The sequence below is a fragment of the Heteronotia binoei genome, chromosome 5 (assembly GCF_032191835.1).
Source record: "Heteronotia binoei isolate CCM8104 ecotype False Entrance Well chromosome 5, APGP_CSIRO_Hbin_v1, whole genome shotgun sequence".
NCBI lineage: Eukaryota > Metazoa > Chordata > Lepidosauria > Squamata > Gekkonidae > Heteronotia > Heteronotia binoei.
This window is the reverse complement of record NC_083227.1, coordinates 71,786,943-71,806,669: the sequence shown is the minus strand read 5'-3', so window position 1 is coordinate 71,806,669 and position 19,727 is coordinate 71,786,943. Positions and strand designations below refer to the sequence as shown.

Genomic DNA, 19,727 nt, shown 5'->3' with positions numbered 1-19,727 from the left:
CAAACACCTTTCACTGTTAAGATCCAGAATATATGAAAATCAGCTTCAACAACACTATTTTGATTGTTAAAAAATTATAATCTATATTACCAACAACTTTTACCTCAGCATTTCCAGCCTCTGACAACACATATTCATTCTTTGCCTGTTAAATAAACATAATTATTTCTGTTTGACTATTATGCTATCTCAAGTGCATTTGAAAGGGAAAAAGAAAGAGGGTCCATGCTTATCCCATCAAGTTCCTGGGCTGGGCTAAAATACAAATTAGATCTTCATGAGTGGGGAAGGGGAGAGCCAGACTTTTAAAACTATTTCACACTACTTGGGGCTGCTCAGTCACAGTTGGGAATTAATTTTTGGTATGAAAACCTGCCTCTGATAGTGCATACATGCTAGGGGTCTGTCATAGACACCATCATAGAAGAATATAGGGTTGCCAAGTCCAATTCAAGAAATATCTGGGGACTTTGGGGGTGGAGCCAGGAGACTTTGGGGGTGGAGCCAGGAGACTTTGGGGGTGGAGCCAGGAGCAAAGGTGTGACAAGCATAATTGAACTTCAGGGGAGTTCTGGCCATCACATTTAAAGGGACCACACATCTCCACACAACCGGAGAGCCGGTTTGGTGTAGTGGTTAAGTGTGTGGACTCTTATTTGGGAGAACCGGGTTTGATTCCCCACTCCTCCACTTTCACCTGCTAGCATGGCCTTGGCTCAGCCATAGCTCTGGCAGAGGTTGTCCTTGAAAGGGCAGCTGCTGTGAGAGCCCTCTCCAGCCCCACCCACCACACAGGGTGTCTGTCGTGAGGGAGGAAGGTAAAGGAGATTGTGAGCCGCTCTGAGACTCTTCGGAGTGGAGGGCGGGATATAAATCCAATATCATCTTCAATATCTTCTTTTAAATCCCTTCACTCCATGGGAAATAATGAAGGATAGGGGCACCTTCTTTTGGGGCTCATAGAATTGGACCCCCTGGTCCAATCTTTTTGAAACTTGGAGGGTATTTTGGGGAGAGGTACTGGATGCTAGGCTGCAAATCTGGTGCCTCAACCTCAAAAAACAGCCCCCCCCCAGAGCCCCAGATACCCGCGGATCAATTCTCCATTATTTCCTATGAGAATAAGTCTCCATAGGGAATAGAGTTCCCTCCCCTCCCCCCGTTTTCTCTCTCTCACTCACTCACACGCTGAACTGCCTCTGGTGCAAGTGGGCAGCCGTGTTGGTCTGAAGCAGTAGAACAAAGCAGGAGTCTCTGGTGCCTCCATAAGGAGGTCTGGAAAGTACAGGGGCTACGCTGCTCTTTTACACGCACACTCACTTGTCTGAAAGGAAAGCAAAACAAACAGAGGGGCTGCACTCTCATGAGGTCTGCTGTTGCTAACCCTTCCCCATGATGTACTTCCTGCTCCAATTTAAAGGCACACACACATTTTAAAACTGGACCTGTTTGCAGGTCCTGCCTAAGATCTAGAGGTACAGGGTGGCTGTGGGGGAGCCTGTAAAACCGGGGAATCCCCCACTGGGACCTGGAGATTGGGAAGCCTAGAAGAATATGTCCATATGCCACTGCAGTGATTACAGTTACCACCTATTATTGTGGCTATCACCTGTTTTTACTGCATTGTTTTATACTTTGTATCCTCACATTCTGCATTGCACACGAAATACCTTGCCTTAGGCAGTTTGCTATTCTTGTCGTTGCTCATATTGTCTTTGAATTTTGAATTCTCAGCCCTATTACATTGTTCACTGAATCTCTTACATTACATGATTTCATTTTTTCTGCTTTTTTACTCAATAATCCACCTTGAATCTGAGTAAAAAAAAGCAGGCTATAAATAAGCTAAATCCACAAATAAATGAAACCTGTATCAGAAGAATATACAAATTGTTTTGCTGGATGGTTTTAGCCAGGTCAGTATCTTTAGGAGTGACCAACCAGAAGCTGCTTGGAAACATTCCTATGCCCTTTATCTGTTGCAAATAGATGCATACTTTCTCCTCAGAATGTGTACATTTTCTATGGGATCATTACTGCACCAAAATTAATGCTATATTGAGAGTGTCATGCATTCTCTAACTTACTGTAAGAGCCCAATTCAAATAAAGCTGTATAAAGTTAAGTCACTTGGAAAGCTCCAGGCCTACAATGATTTCCAGCAGTCTCTCTAGCACTAACACCTGTTTTGAGTAGATCAGTGAGTAAAGCAAATAACAAATGGAAATAAACTTTAGACACCCTGAGGGCTAAAATTTTAATTGACAGCTAAATTAATATACTGCTTAATGTGAGCAGGATAACAGAGTTTGGCCTTCAGGAAACACTTGCAGGTGGCAGAGGTTGATGCTGTAATCAATAACTATGTGAATTGCTAATGCAGGCAATGAACAGCTTTCTAACTGTCCAGATGGAGAGGCATTCTGAAGCAATATATCAGGAAATGAAGTTACTGATCCTTAAAACTGCCTGCTGGAACAAGCTTTATTCACTTTGATACAGTAAAACTTGGAGGGTTATGTTACCCAGGTCTAGGCCTACAAAGACATATGCCCCACTTTAACTTTATGCACTGGCATCAGTCTTCCTGAAATCAGTGGGCATATTTAGCCTATCAACATATAATTCCCAACATGGCCAGATCTGAAGATACTTAAATCTCAGGATTGGAGCTGTGAATGTACAAGAAAATCTTTCAAGAAACCTGAACAAAACAGGTTTGCAGAAAAATCTAAAAACCAAAGCATTGGGGTTTTTAAAAAACCCTAAAATGATAAAAGAAGTGCTTGTAGCTTTAAGAAATGGATGCTTTCCATGGGCATTGCTAGGCAACAACAACAGCATCACCAGCTTTTCAGCCTTGGTTTCTGTCAGTAAAAAGCAGCAGGGAGGACCATTTCCAGGAATAATTTGTCCTTTGTGGGGCCTAGCCCAGAGGTGGCCACCAAACTGCGGCTCTCGAGCCACACGTGGCTCTTTCACACATATTGTGTGGCCCTTGAAACTTCCACATCAGCTGTCTTGGAAAAAGCATTTCTCTCTTTAAATCACTTCTAAAAGCCAAGCCAGCCAGCGGCTTGGAAAATGATTTTAAAGTTAAAGTTTCTTTCTTTCCCTCTCCCCCATCTTCCTTCCTTCCTTCCTTCCTTCCTTCCTTCCTTCCTTCCTTCCTTCCTTCCTTCCTTCCTTCCTTCCTTCCTTCCTTCCTTCCTTCCTTCCTTCCTGTCTTGAGGCTCTCAAGCATCTGACATTCATGTCTTGCAGCTTCCAAACATCTGGCATTTATTCTATGTAGCTCTTATGTTAAGCAAGTTTGGCCACACCTGGTCTAGACTGTCAGCAACCACCAAACTACTTGCTACCACCCAACTTACAAGATTCAGGTAGGCCTGAGGCTTGCTGCTGTTTAATGATGGCCAGCCCACACAAACTAGGGTGCTATTACAATTTCAGATTAGGATCTTGGGAGACCTAGGTCTGTGTCTGGGGAAGCTCACTGAGTGATCCTGAGTGAGTAACACATTCTCAGCCTAACTTACCTCACATGGTGGTTGTGAGGATAAAATGGGAAAGAGCAGAATGATGTTAACTCTTTGGTCCCCAATGTGGAGAAAGGTGAGATAGGGGGTATGTAGAAACTTGGTGGCTAGGATGGAAGAAAGGGAGGATATGGAGCTGCCAGGACGAGGAGACAAAATAGTGTGGGGAGGGGGATACAAGTCCTCATGAGGGCTGGGACTGTATATCATTTTCTCAGGGAGAGGTTGTAGGGTTGCCTGGTCTGGCTTAGGAAATATCTGAGGACTGTTGAGGAGATGGAGGCAGGAGCAAGATTGTGACAAGTACAATTGAACTTCAAAGGGAATTCTGGCCATCACATTTAAATGGACAGTGCTCCTTTAAAATGCCTTCCCTTAATTGTCAATATTGGAAGATGGGGGAGATCTTCTTTTGGGGATCATAGTACTGGCCCCCTTCGTTCAATATTTCTGAAACTGGGAGAGGGACGAAACAGGGCCCCCAGAGCCCCGGATACACACCTACAGATCAATTCCCATTATACCCTATGGGGACCGGTCTCCAGCGGACATCCCCCCCTCCCGCTTTCTGATAACCATGAAGTGGAGGAGGGCCTCCAAACCAGGGGATTCCTGCTCCCAACTGAGGATTGGCAACCTAAGAGGTTACCAGGGAAGGGGGAAAAGGGAAAGCTGAAGACAGGTGTCAGAAAATGATAGGTTGGAAAGGAGCAAGAGAAGGTTGCTGGAAAAAAGGAAATGTTAAAAGAATTTTCATGGAAGAGAATGAGGAAATAGTGGAGGAAGGAAATATGAGATGACTCCACAAGTCCTTGTGCCCCCCTTCCCATTTAACCAAAATAAGTTATATTTTGAGGTCAGTAGGAAAGAACAGACTGACTACCCCTGGGCCAAGACAAATTAAACTACAGAATACTCGCTCTCGGGCCTTTTCGGCCGCAGCCCCACATCTCTGGAACCAACTTACCTCAACTCCCAGAGGAGGTGCGGGCCCTGCGGAACCTTGATCAGTTCCGCAGGGCCTGCAAGACCACCCTTTTTAAATTAGCTTATGAATAACTGAAAATCCGCCATCAGCATCAACTAGAAGAGTGTCAAGGATAGCGTCATAAAATGTTTTAGTTAATTGTTTTAATTCAGGCTTTTAAGGTTAGTTTAATGTTAATTTAATGTTTCTAGTGTAACTGTTTTATTGTTGGTGCACCATTGGTCACCGTATTGTTAGCCGCCCTGAGCCTGCTTCGGCGGGGGAGGGCGGGGTACAAATAAAATTTATTATTATTATTATATTATTATATGTGTGGATGCTTCATCTTTACTGAATGATCAAAATCACAGAGTGATCAAAATGGCTAAGGCACTTTTCTCAGTAGCTGTTTAGTATGCATGCACTTCAAGACGCTCTAGTGATCTGAAATATCTCAAAAAGGGACGTCATATGTTTGATCTAAAACTGACTATATGAAAATATACCATATAATAGCAACTAATATCCTAGTAGACACAAAGCTATACCACAACTCTGATGGAGGATTTCATGAAATCTTAGAAAGTAGTTAGTGCCAGTCAAGAATGTATCATATGTGGAAGTATGAAGCAGCACATGCCTGAAGAAGGGAGAAGCCCATTGTCAAATACTGGGGATGGTCAGACAGACCACTGTAACATGTGGGTCTTTACTTGGAGAATGTCAGGACATTTTGGTTCTTAGACTGTGACTAGGATCTTCGTGTGCCAGCCACGATACACATATGACTCCTGTTTTATGACATTTTCCCTGGCTTCAGATCTATTTCCTGGCCCAGTTCAAAAAGCTGCTTTTGACCAGAATTCCAAAATGATTTGACACAAAAGTATCTGAAGGACCACCTTCAGCCATACCAGTCTTCCCCATGATCTGAAATCAGCTGGTGGTGTTCTGTTTACAGAATATACAGTGATAAAGGTAAGGATGGCAAACACTGCCAAGAATTAAAATTCCCCAAGCTATAGAATTATCTCTGAATTCTCAGCTTCTCTTGGCCCCTTCTCTTCTGATTTTTGGAACAACCTCCTGTTGTAATTTGGGTAAGTTTTCATGGCCTTTTGAAACTGTCATTCATTTTTAGTGTTACGGAACTGTTGTATTGCCTGTACTGATTCTCTGTTCTTTTTAGTGATGTTGCATTTTGATTTCTGAATATTTTACATTTTTAAAAACTATTTCAATGGTGCATTGATTTCAACAAGCTTAGAATGGAGTAACTCTGCACAGGACTGCTCTGATTGGTAGCTATACTGTTATTATGCTAAATATAATACTAAAGATAAGCATGTAGGATCTTAAAAATGCTAGTAAAATAATGAAATGTTAGCTACAGTTGATATGTTTAAAATGCTGTTAACTAATGAGGTTAAATCAACTAAATGCCAAATATATGAATCTTGATTGATACCAGCTGAAAAGGGTCCAGATTAATCAACTGCTATCTGTGGATTCAGATATCTATAGACAACTAAGAGCTGCAGGACTTTTAGTAAACATCTCCAGGAAGCAAATTTAAATGCCAAAGGCCCCCAGGTAAGTCATGCTACAAATATCTGTCCTATTTTTTAAAGTAGGGCAAATAATGATTGAGTCTGAGAGAATGCAATAGCTGCTGGCATGGAAATCATGAAAATGAAGCCTTTGCAGGGCAGCCCTTCATTCACTCCTGCAGGGGCAGAAGGAATTTTCATTCCTGTTTCACCAATAACAACGAGCCCACATACAGTAAAGGGATTGGGGCAGACAGTCTGGCTTTTGTTCAAGAAGCAAATAATATGTGTTCCAAATTTAAGGAGGGAAAGGAAAATCCTTCATCATCTGAAATCCTTGAATAACAAAGTACTGACAAGTTTCCAATGCCAACTATCAATAGGGAGTTTCGTTTTTTAAAAAATATGCTGAGTAGCATTTAGATCTGAGCAAGCGTGCCTTATTTGGGTTCTTTTAATTTTCATGAACAATTTTTTTCTCAGTGGTTTTAGTTCTTTACCTTTTTCTTATAGTTCTGTAGGCAACTTTGCATTGTATAGTTTTTATACTGTATTTATATATACAGTGTATGTCATTGATATATATCAAGTTGAATTATTGATTACAAATGTTGAAAATTTTCACCCATTTTTTTGTGGAATAAATAAGTGTGAGGCACCCTGAGATCCATGGAAGAAGACCAGGGGAAAATGTACTAGATAGTTACATAAGAAAACATGAATCACAGTTTTGGGTCGCACAAAGAACAAAAAAATAGAAATTGTGACTTTCAAATTGAAGCTCAGGGAGGAGATTTTTGAAACTGTCATGTTACATTGGATTGGATCCAGTTATCCATTAGAAAAAGACACATTCATGAACCTTTCTTAAACTTTCTCTTCCCTAGCAGTCCTTTCCATTTCCACCTCTGGGAAAATTTACTCTCAGTGTAGTAGGACCTGCCCTTTCAGCTTTTACCACCAGTTCAGCACTGCTGATGGAAAGGAAAAAAGAGGGCAATTCATTCCTGATCATGGCTGGTGGGTGGAAGTAAGCAAGGTAGGTGGCCGCCTGGGGTGCCACCTCACCTACAGGGTGCTGCTGAGCATCTCCTCCCCCCGCCCTGCTGCTCTCAGCTTCCCAGGTCACAGACTCGGGAAGCTGAGAGCTGTAGAATAGTGCGTCAGCATGTGGTCTCTTCCAAGCCTGGCTTTCTGCCAGGTTCAGAAGAGAACGCCTGTGCAGCAGTCTCAGAGTGCCTCTGGGACCATAGCCACGGCTTGCACGTAGCCCCTGCTCTCAGCCTTTCCAAGTCAGCTGAACCTGCACACTGTGCTCTCAGAAGGGCAGTCACGAGTGCCTCTGAGAGCACATGTGGCTCATCTGCAGTCCCTGCTCTCAGCTTTCTTGAGTCTTCCCAATAAGGCTAAGAGCAGGGGGGTGGGCTGTGGAGTGCCACACCTGCACACTGCACTCTCAGAGGCGCTCGAGGGCCTCCAAGAGCACAGACACAGCTCACCTGCAGTCTCCACTCTCAGCCTTCTTGGGTATGCCTGAGAAGGCTGAGAGCAGGGGAGGGGGGCTGTGGCAAGCCACACCTGTGCACTGTGCTCTTAGAGGTGCTCCGACACTGCCCTAAGAAGGGGAGTCTTGAGTGCCTCCAAAAGCTCAGGCGTGGCTCACCTGCAGTCTCCACTCTCAGCTTTCTTGGGTCTGCCTGAGAAGGCTGAGAACGGGGGCTGCATTCACAAGAGATCTGCCCTGACGGAGTCTGCCCTGCCATCCTCTGTTGTGCTGTCATGCCCTCCCTCCCCCTGGGTGGGATGCGGAAGAGGCGGCAGGGCAGGTGCAGGTGGGGAGGCACGGGGCAGGCGCCGACCTGGGGCACCTGAAGCCCTAGCGCCGGGCCTGTTCCTGATTCCTCCTCACCACTGCAGCTTCCCAACATACATGGCTGTTAGGCCGCATGTATTCTACAGTCCCTAGAATAAGCTTTCCTGCAGTTAGAAATGGCTGTCGGGTGTGTGTGTGTGTGTGGAGTAATAAGACTGATTAAAGTTCTTACATCCATGGATCCACCCACTGTATTCATTATCTCTTTTTCTTAGTAACAAAGGCCTTCGAAAAACAACCTTAAGAAGAAACAGAAAAGGTGAGGAGACAACTTTTCAAGCATGGGAAGAGGCTTCAAAATAATTATTTAGATTCTTCCTTGACCCCCCAAAAAGTTGACTCCAAAAATAATTGATTTCCATGTTAACACAGATACACTGCTACAAATTATGTTTTTATTAAGCTCACCTTCTTCCTGATAGGACTATAATGACATCTTATGGTGAAAGCCTTTCCTTTCTTTTTTTTTTTTTTTACTATTTATTAGAAAAGTTCTATAGGACTAGAATGAGAATACAGCTAAAGCTAAGAACTAGACTGCTCCAAATTCAGGTTTCTAATATGAATCCCATTAGTTCAAATTTATTCTCTACCATAACTTCCATAACTGGCTTTAAGCAAACCCTTCTTTGTCAGCCTATGGGTGCCATCAGACAGGCAGGTCAGGGCACTTAGCAGGCACTGCAAATATTTCAATTCCCATTTGGAATGGAGAACCATGGTCAAACACTACACCCCAATGTGCCGTTGTATCACACAGGGTAGCGGTAGAGCAGCCACAAGGCTGCCGAGCACCATCCAGTTAGCACTTAAAAAAAAATAGTCCTGGCACATGTACAAAAGCACACCACAGACTGTAGAGGGGGAGAAAAAACTACCAGGAACAGACTGGCGGATTCACACTGCCAATCCATTTTGTTTGTGCTCCCCCATGTTAAGACATCTGAAAACATGGGAGGAATGCATGGGAACCATTGCCACCGGATTTCACCTAGTTTCTATTTATCCCATCTCCAACTCATCTTACAACGGAGTGTTGATAACTGGGGAATGGCTGGCAGATGTTGCTTTGTGAACCAGCTGGTTAAGTCTGTTTGGGTAAGACAATTATCTCGGGCCAAACTGCCCATCTGATCACACCCAAAATGCCTTGCATACATCCCTGCAATATGGGGGAAATAATGCCATTCTACCCTGGGGGGGGGGGTGTTATAGGGATTTCATGATAATTTGTATGAGGAGTCTGAACACTTGCAAAAATAGGTATTAAATCATTGTTCATTCATACAGAGTCACGTGCTGCTGTTGGTATTGCTATGAATATAACTTTCAGCTGTCTCTATCTTTACTGTTTCTGAAACTCTTGATGTTTCTGTTGTGTGATCCAATCATTTATTCCAGCACAGATGCATAAAAATCTTAAAAGTCACATAATATTCCACATTAAAATATTTATTTACCATTTATTTACTACATAGGATTGACCTTACAACCTCTTTCTCTTAGATTGGTTTGAATAGTCCATAATAAGACAGTTCATATGCAATAGTAATTTTTTTTTAGCACAAACTACTCTAAATAATTTGCAGTAACCAATTTCAAGATAACTGTGGACATTGGTTGCTTGTGAAGAAACCCTCAAAATTACATATTAAAAATTGTTGTTAATATATATGTGCTGAACTGAACAATTGCAAGACACTCATGTAAGTGGACTTTTCCCCACCTTCCTTTTCTTACAGCAGACTGTGTAACCTTTGAAAACCCAATGCACAAGTTTGAGGGACCCTCCTGGACATAGCTCAGGGTGCTGCAGTGAGGAGGGGAAACTGGGCAAAATCACCAATCCTCTCTTCCACTAGCAGGCTTTGCTGGTGCAAAAGGCTATGGCAATAAATGAGAAAAATACGTTATTTATATTATTCTTCCTTACTGCCACTCCCTGTGCTATGTGTGGCTTTCCATGACCCTTTTGGAGGGGGGGGGGGGGTTACAGAGGCTTGTTGTGGGAAGGGAAGGGATCCAACTCCAGTGACTAATCATGAATTTTTATGCTGTTTTCCTTTCAAAACTTGGCCAAAATGGTTATTTTACATTAATGTATCCTTTCACTAGAAAACCAGTCTTCTCCCACAACGTGGGTGTGTTCACATTACACTAACTAATGCTTTTTACATCTGGATTTTTACTGTGTAAGAATAGCAAAAATCCAGATGTAAAACACATTAGTTAGTGTAGTGTTAATGCACCCCAAATGACTCAGAAAACCAGTTACAATAAACAACTCTGGAACTGTTGGAATGTGTGAAGCAGCTCAACTCCTATAGTATAGAGCTCCATGACTCTTGCCACATTTTGGCCCTTTAAAAGCTTAAAATCATGGGGAAAGTCAACAGGTGCAATCACTGCAACTGATTGTGTGCTGACTATGGGGAAAAGAACACCAATGTAGCCTCTTCAAGCTCTTGGAAAGTGTCAAAAGTCTTTGCTGGAGAAGTGTTACTTTATTCTTGTCCCACTCCTCTACTTATTCCTTCAACAAGAGCTTAGACAAACACCAAAAGATTCATACTTAAGGAGGAAAGATTACGGATTGGAGATAGTGTAGGCAAGAGACATCAGCACCTTCTGTGAAGACACAAACAGAGATTTTGCAACAGCTTAAAGGCCAGTAGATTTACTACAGCATCAGTTTTCATGAATTAAAGCCCATTTTTTTGTTCAATCACTGTCTTAGCGCATTAAAGTCAATGTACATTTTTGACATATAACTCTGTCCATATTTTCAAAATGAAGCAGTAAAAGTTAGTTTTGGTCTTACCTTCTATGAAAGCAGGCAAGAGCTATACTGTAGGTGGAATAGTGTACCAAGTAACAGATTTTTGTACACTCTTTCTTACAGGTGGTATGCAGTCTATAGGAAAAGTAAATATATTGGTATGTATAATAAATACTTTGAAATAGACCATATCATTTGTTTGATGAGATAGCTTTAGTTGTGTTGTAAAGGATGTGGAATATGTCAATGTATAAATTATCTGGTAAACAGGCAAAAAACCACTTCACATAAAGCTTCAGGTACCTCTGAACATAGGAGGAAGTTCCCAGGACACCAGGTTGCACCCCACACTGGCCTGATATGGTTGTTTCATCTAAAGATGGCGTCCAGAATTCAGTCTCCATCATCCATATGATCACTTGTTCTCATCCTCCCTCACTTTTGCTAATTTGGGTTGTTTGCTACTTTCCCACCTTCTGCCTCCAAACGTGAAATAGGCAACAACATGCCAATGATGTTAGGATGAACAAACAAAAGATATAGCACAGCACAGTAGCATTGGTACAGCAGTGTCTACTTCATTCTCTGAAGTAGAACATGGGATGTTTTGATTCCATGCGTACGTCACTCACAATCCACTAATGGGATTCCACAGCCAATGTATAATCTTAACCCTGCACTAGAGTTGCTAGCTCCCAAGTGAAGACTGACAAAAGTGTCATTTCTAGCAATCTGATGTCTTGGGAGAAGGAAAGCCTCAGAGGATTTCATTTTCATTCGCTTATGCTGTACTGCATATTTCCTGGTAATTCACAGTAAATATATACATATAAAAGGGACAAGAAATCCCAGCTCTATCAGGCTTGCTCTCAAAACATTCAGTACCAATTTCACTTTACTACTGAAATACAAGTTGTGATAGCCAGAGAGACAACTTTCACATAGCTGATAGTAACAGCTGAAAGTGTGCTGACTTATCACACAATTATTTGTGACATAGGAATTTCCAACAAATTATTGCTGGTAAATATATAATCATGATTGGAGAGAAAATCCCATTCCTACTGTGAACTCTCTTGCGCCAGATGGTTTATATTTGGCTCCTCTGCTTTTAATATTATAGTTAGCAGCATTTAAAAAAAAAACTTTTCAAAAAGATTAGATGAATACATCCAGGATAGGTGGCATTTTGTGAAATCCTGACTCCTGACAATTAACAGTATGGACTTCATACTTGTTTTCTGAACATAAAGCTTCTAACTCACTATTGCTGGCAAACAAAAAAACTAAGATTCATAGTCTTGTGAACCATGACAGGAAGAGTATTCTACAAATACACATCACACTTCACAAAGAAAACCCACTCCAAACCCTCATTCAAAAATGCTTAAAAATGGTTAGCCCTTCTCACAATCTTGTGATTTGCTGGATATTGATAGCAAGTTACAGGAAATATCTAAGGGTACTTTGCAACAGTGAATTGACTTAAGTCTTTTGAAATATATCAACAATCAGAGCAGACAGCATAGCTGGCAGTGGTAATATATTCAATTCATGTAGACATGCCAAGATCTCTTCCAAGGAGATAATAGTAATGAAGGTCTATTAAATGTTTTAATTTTCCCAACCAAAAAGTACATAGAAAAAAAAGCTGCACATAATAGACAGTTGTTCAGCACTGTCTGTTCACAAAAATGCTGCCTAGTTTACTAACTCATCCATTAGCCTATGTCCAGCCATCCATGCATGGAATGCACACAGATGTTACTTTCTGTACTTGCAGCCCCTTCTATCTCACAGAAAAGATTATTTCTGAGATCTCAGCATGTGTTCAGGGAAACAGCCATGTGAATCAGGTGGCCTGGAGATACTAATGGGAGGAAATTGACCTCTTTCCTCAGAGGAGTTGTGCTTGCAGATGAGGAAGGAAGAGCAGTTTCATCCTTTTTTCCTTTCTTATTCCAGATCCTCCTTACAAAAAAAGAGAGAGAAACATGATTGTTCTTCTACAAAAGTCCTGAGGTTTAGGGAAGGGTCCTTCTAAAGATTAGAAAGGGCTGCAAGAACAGAACATGGGAGAACCCTGTGTTGAATGCACAACATAGTAGGATAGCCACCACTGATTGGTTGGGTTAGCATGTCACCTCTTAGCTCAGCCATGAATCACATAAACCTGAAACATAAGAAGTCTGTTGATCAGCTGAGTTTGTGATTACTTGTGGAGAGCCACCTGACATCTATAAAGCTAATAATGTTGCATCTCTTGTGCTTTGGCACCATGATTGAAACGCTATTTGTACACTTGTGAACCTCAGTTTGAAATTTGCCACCATCACTTCTTCCAACCTTTAAGAAAAGAAAACCACTTGTAGAACAATACCAGCCTTGATTTTCTGTTGCTGCATTCTAGAAAGACATTCATCGCTCAGAGCAGCTAAATGTAACAAGCGTGCACCTCTCCATTAAGCTATTTCGGGTAGAGTTGTTTGCATTGTCCCAATTGTGATAGTTGCTATCAAGAACAGAACAGGCATGCCGTTTACTCAGATGAAAACATGATGATATATTTTGTCAAATACTGTGAAATTCAACCAGTGAAACACATGAGAGAAGAATGAACAATTTCAGGGAAGTGGCTTTGCTCACCGTAAGCTGCTGGAAAATAGTTTTTTAGTGCAAACATGTGATAGCAAAGCAAAGCTGTTAAATGAAGAAAGCATGCACATATTGAATGATAACTGTAACAGTGATTAGCAGACAGCTGTTAAAAGACTTGGAAAATATGATTTTAATATATACCATTTAGCCTGTCATAATGCTTCATTGCGTTCAGTGGTGCAGGGCTGCCAAGGGAGGGAGAGCAGCGGAACAAAATTATGGGGGACCTGGTCACTCTGGAAGTCCATGAAGATGGGTAAGTCATTCATTTTGTTTTCATATGATGTTTAGGTTGGGCCTGGAGTGCAATGAGGAGGCCCAGAAGGAACCTTTGTTTGGGGTCCCATGGTGGCTCTAGGCAACCAAGCCTGGTGGGGTTCTTTTTTTCTTCCTTAAGCTAAGATTCTATGGTCTCAAAAGAATGATATTCAGGTAACAATCACCACCTATTATATTTTGGTCAACTGCATGGGTGAGCTGGACTCATTTTAACCCATCTGCTTTTACTGTTTTTACTTTTAATAACTGATTTTTCTATCCATGAACAATTAAATTTTTGAAATGACATCATTTTGGGTGTTAATCATTCAAAGTAACCAAACATGAATTTATTGTCATTTAACACACATAGACCCTACCTACCACATGAGTCTAATGGATTAATATCTTCTTTTCCTCTCCCTGTCCCACAGTCTGAGTGTCCTTATGAGTGAATCATACATTCTGTATGATTAATCCCTACACTGTCATGCGACATTACATTATTTCATTATTAGACTGTCTGTAGCAGTAGAAAAGTGAAGAGTCCAGTAGTGCCACAAAGACTAGCAAGTGAAAAAGTGAGCAGTGACTTATGAAAATTCATACCGTACCACAAATTTTGTTAGTCTGTATGGTGCTACTGGAATCTTGCTCTTTTCTACTGCTTCATTAGTAAAGTACTTCAGCTTGTCACACTGCCAATTAAATAGAGACCAAATTGACCGCATGGGCAATGTAGCACTTAACTGAAAAATTACTGCTCGAATAAGCTGCTGGTATTAAACAGCATGGATGCAAATCAGGCTGAAATCATAAGGACACTTTCCTGGGAGTAAGGTTACTAAGAAAGCAATCTTCACCAGATCTACTCAGAATCCTACTCAGATTCTTTAAGTGGGGCTTACTCCCATGAAAATATTTTTAGAATTGCACCATGAATGACATAGCATGTACTTCTAAGTAGACTAGTTTAGGCATGCTTCCTTAGAGACTGAATACGGATTGGTAGCTAATATGGAAGGGGGTATGTTTGTGTGATATTTTATAGTCATCCTCACTGAAGGTTATCCTACATACCATTCTCAGGACTTTAGGAGAAGTCTGTGCTTCATTTAAACACATTGTTGCTGTCTCTCTCTTTCTTGGTCTAATGCAAGCAATAGATATGTTTGCATGCAGCAGCAATTATTTCTTTTTAAAAAACCTATTGGCAGCAAAAGAGTGCAATGAGTCTATAAACTAGTTTCCTCGAATTTTTGATTACCTAACACTCCACTGTTTGGAGGTACATGAATCTCTTGCTGGCAATGCAAGATAAATGCATTCCTTTGTGAAAAATCCAAAACTTTCATAAAATGCTGGAACAAATTGTTAAGTATCATCATCTTACAAAACATCTGTTAGTAAACATTCTAAACAAAACATGACTCAACAATGCTATCCTAAGCATATTTACACTGTTGTAAGTCCACTGACTTCCATGAACTTCAAAGGCTATAACTATGCTTAGGATGGCACTATAAATCAATCCGTCTCATTTCTGATATCAGACATACATGGGACTTGTTGCATAGATTCTGACAAGCTGGAACAATTTATTCAGGCCTAAATCTCAGGGCCAAGCCAGAAATGACAAGAGGAAATCTGTAAACAAAATTTATCAGCACTCTGAAAACAAATTTAGTAGGTGAACAGGGATCCCATTCGGATTTGGGTCATGGTATAGGGAAAGATTATCTAATTTTCCCTCCCTGTACAGTTTTGCCACCTGAAATCAACATCCTGGTGGGCCACTGCCCTGGAAAACTATTAGAAACCAGGAATAATCCAAGTCACAGTGTCACTACTAAGAGCCACAAGGGTTATTTAGTTTGAACCTGTCTTCCAGCATCATCCTCTTAATGTCCCAGCTGGTGAAACTACTTATGTGGCGGAGAATTAAATTCCACCATTCCCCACATCTTTGCACTGATTTGAAGTAGAACCATGTACAGCTGCCATTTCCATTTTTAAAATACTCGAAGGATCCAATTATGTATCATCCAGTCACATACAGTCTGATCCTAATTATATCCTTTGTTACACCAGTCATACTTTTGACCACTGAATGCAAGATACTGTTATTAATTGAAAAAACATGTAGTTATGAGTTTTTAAAGTCAGTATCTCTACTAACAATGAAATCAAGCAGAAAAAAAAAATAGTCGTCCATGTATTTTTGCTTTCAATTGCTATTTAGCAAGACATCACCCCAGAGTTGGAAACGACTGGTGCTTGCACAGGGGACTGCCTTTACCTTTAAATATGGAGTCACTTAATACTTGTGTTCCAATAAGCAATTTATTGCTAGTAAATAGCTTCCTATCAATATAACAACTATCAAGGCAGAGGGACTTATCTGTGGGACAACAATTAATAGGCTTGAATCCAGTGGAGCATTTACATGGGCAAAAATATATATGTCTGTGGAACACAACATTCTCACCTTCCCCCTTCCAGTACAGTCACAAATGCCCTCTCCCCAAATTCTGCCTTTCAGTGTGGGGAACACCAGCAATAGCTTTTGGGGGCTGCAGTGGGGCAAGGGCAGAAAAGAATGTCATGCTCCACAGACACTAACCCTTTCATCTTGGGATCTAGGCCTGTATCTCTGCAAGGCTGTCAGGAAACTGGAGGATGACTACGACTTATCTTGAATGCAGGTTATCTCACAATTTAATAAACATACACTACCATTAATTTTAGAATACTAAATCATCTTAATATTTCTTTTTCACTAGTTTGGGAATCTGGAATAAACAAATTACTGATTACAATCTCATAGGGCTACCAAACCCTGTTAAAGGCGAGCAAGGAAAAAAAATACAAAAAAAAGGACATTGGGCTGACAATATGATATAACTTCTGGGGAAAACCTGGATGTGAGGTCAGTCCTCTAGGGATCATCAGAGAGGACTGATTTTCCTCAGAAGTGATGTCATGCCAGTGCCATCGGTGCCCCCATGATAGCCTGGTGGTTTGGAGCCCATGCCTACCAATCATACAGTTACACCACAAAGCCACACTTTGTGACATAAACAAGCTTAGATTCTAACAATATTGTACTGATACAATATTGCACTGATACTGATCGCAAATAACCGCTATCAGCTTCTATTGCCTGTGGTTCTTACTGGTAGAAAGAAGGTCATAATGACTTCATCTTAGAATGTAAAATACTTTTGGATACAAATGAAATAAAACTTCTTTATGTTTCTTTTCCATCAAATTTGGCTCAGGAAACATGCAGGACTGTGTGGCCTATGCAGTGATACATCCAGTTTAATAAAGGATAATTTTTAAATCAGTAATACTTTGTCATTTTTTTAAAAACATGAGTCTGGATACAGGAGAAGCTTTCCAAAATGTGAATAGCAGATGTGTGGGCAGTCATAGAAAGGAGAGAGACCACCCAGCAGGTATCCTGCCTCTCAGTTTAGCACTGTCTACTATAAAGGACAGACATCTATCAATGCAAAGTGTTGGGGTCAATATTAAAGAATGCTACTAGAAACACAGTGAAATCCTTCACTGAGGTAACCCTTCTAGGACCGTTGAAGTTAATAGGCTTAGAGGGTATAACTCTGTTTAGGACTGCACTCTTAGAAGGTTATTCTTAAAAAAAGAAGGGAAGGGAAGAGGGAGGAATCACTTGCGGTTTTCAAGAAAAGACCAGGGGGTTGCTCTCAGCTGGAAAGAGCCAAAGAGCAGCGGAGAAAAAATAAATGTCATGAAAAAGGATATCCCACAGAGATAAAATCTCTTTAGACATCTAATTTTCAGTACAGGAGATAAGAGTCTATGAGGTCTTTACAAATAAGGTGCCTCTTTAAACTGCCCCTGCCATGATCTGGGATGAAAGTAACAAGTGTGAAACTACTTACTGTTTGGATCTACATTTTCACAAAGTTCTGTTTTTGCTTCCCCATTGGGTCTGTCGCTAGCTTTGTGTGAAAGTCGCGATGACATGGTTGCTGCTGTCACTACTGCCTTGAAGCTGCGTTTCCGCTTCTGGACATTTAGTTCAGGGTGGAAGATGATGATGTACACTTTCGGCATGTAAAGCATCCCCAGGGCCACTGAAGCACTTAAGTTCATGGATATAGTAAGTGTGGTAGTTTGTACGTAGAGCTAGGAAACAACAACACATAAGGACACTATTACAAATAAAATGATGGAGACAGCAGCAATAGCACTTTCAATATGGAGATGCCTGTTAGAACCACATTGCTTGAGACAGTCTAGGCTGTTTGAAATTGCCTTTGCTAACTTAAAAACATTTTCTAAAACAAAGCAAAACCTTCTGGACTAGAAGAAGCCTGATATGATCCTAGGCATGAAGAAATGTTAAATAAGACTTCTCAATTCAATATGACTTATTTATAGTTTATTGCTACTTGATTGAACTACAACCTTTCTTGCTGTTTTTATCATGCATAGGTCACGGCACCTAATAGGTAGTACTAAGAATGTAGCTATGCTGACCATGGCTTGAAGGAGGGAAATGTCAGCCCTAGATTTGTCTGTGTGTGTGTGTGTGCAGAATACAGAGTATGGGGATTCAGTAAAAGAAATTATCTACAAGTAACTTTTTGAACATGGGCCTTGATCATGAAGAGACCTGTACCTAGCAACAGGTTTCAATGCAGAAACTTCACTTTTAGTATCTGGATAAGTAGGCTTACTATCCCACAGTCAGACTTCCCAAGGCTTATTCACAAATGTATGTAGAACATTCCCTAGACGTCTGATCACTTGATGATTTTCAGATGAATATAGACAATGTCTTAATCACAAAACATTATGTTAATCTCATTTGGCACTTTTACACTGGCATCCTAGGCATAATTACACCCTTCTAAATTCATTGACGTCTGCTTGGGATTGCAGGGTTTGACATACAAGGTATCAACGGATAGTGCAGTGCATCATTGGTAATCTGGTAAATGTGAACTCATGCTTATTCTTAGCATGAACTCATGCTTGTTCTTACATCATATGACACATCATGTATTGTCTGATGACAATTTTGCACATATGAGCAGTCAATTGATAATGGCAGTTATGTGAAAAAAAATACTTACACCCTTACAAGCTGATTGCGTAAATAACCAGATATGCCATTGAGACTGTACATTACTATTTTGTACAACTGTGATGGCATCAGGATCATGAGTGCTCACTTTGGCATTGCAAGACTGCTTCCATTTTGCCCCCTCCCTTCTATCTTGATGTAGGTACTAGTTTCTCTATTTCCCATTAGACAAAACTTTTATCAAGACAAAAGGCAATGGACCAGGGAAGAAGCAAGTAAGGATGCCAGTCTCCAGGGGGATCTCCCTGTTTTGGGGGCTTCCCCCCAACACCAGCCAGTTGGAGGGTGGGGGGAAGCCACACCCCAACAGTCCACCATGGCCCCATGGGTGCCGTGCATGCCTACCCCCCAGCCATGAATTTGCAGCTTGCAGTGCAAGTGCATGCAGTGCCTGCTCTCTCCAAGCAGGGAGTGGCCTGCTCTTGCCTTCTATGCCCCAATCTCAGGGCTTGGAGGACAAAAGCACATGGTGGCTGCTTCTTTCCAACCATTTAAAGGGAGGGTCCCTGTAAATGGTTGGGAAAAGCGGGGCCATGCACACAGCACTGCATACCCGGCATGATGATGTCATTCTGCATTACATTGTCATGTAGGGGAAGGCCCTGCCCCTTCCCAGAATGCCCCTAAATCCCCCTGTTGGGGAGACATTGGGACCTGGCAACCCTGGAAGCAGGTCACCACCTAACCCAGACTCTAACTGAAGCAGAATAACTAACTGGGGAAGTACTTTGTGTTTGGCCATCAGATCATTAATCAAGAACCCCCAGTGATTAATTCACACTAGCAGAAGACCAATGACATTATTTTTTCTCGAATACAGCATCCACAGAGTAAGACTATCCATTCTACTTCCTTCTTTGGACTGGATATTCCATAAATCCAATTTGCATTAATTTGAATTTCATTATACAGCCTCATTGCAGTGATCAAGCCAACACTGGCTCTGCAACTGCAAATTTTACTTCT

General features: G+C 41.3%; 1 protein-coding gene across 5 annotated transcripts in view; it reads right to left on the bottom strand.

Moving 5' to 3' along the window:
* GRM7 (glutamate metabotropic receptor 7) overlaps positions 1-19,727 on the bottom strand; it is an 870,101-nt gene that overhangs the window by 63,663 nt on the left and 786,711 nt on the right. For 2 of the 5 annotated variants that reach the window (XM_060239599.1, XM_060239595.1), the window contains 2 exons: positions 17,551-17,797; positions 10,751-10,843 (listed from right to left, as the gene is read on the bottom strand). In XM_060239599.1, the coding sequence (XP_060095582.1) occupies positions 10,773-10,843; positions 17,551-17,797 (318 nt within the window). In that variant the 3' untranslated portion in view covers positions 10,751-10,772. Of the gene's footprint in view, positions 1-10,750; positions 10,844-17,532; positions 17,798-19,727 lie in introns of those variants that run through there. The other 3 variants (XM_060239598.1, XM_060239596.1, XR_009555438.1) reach the window with 3 other exon arrangements.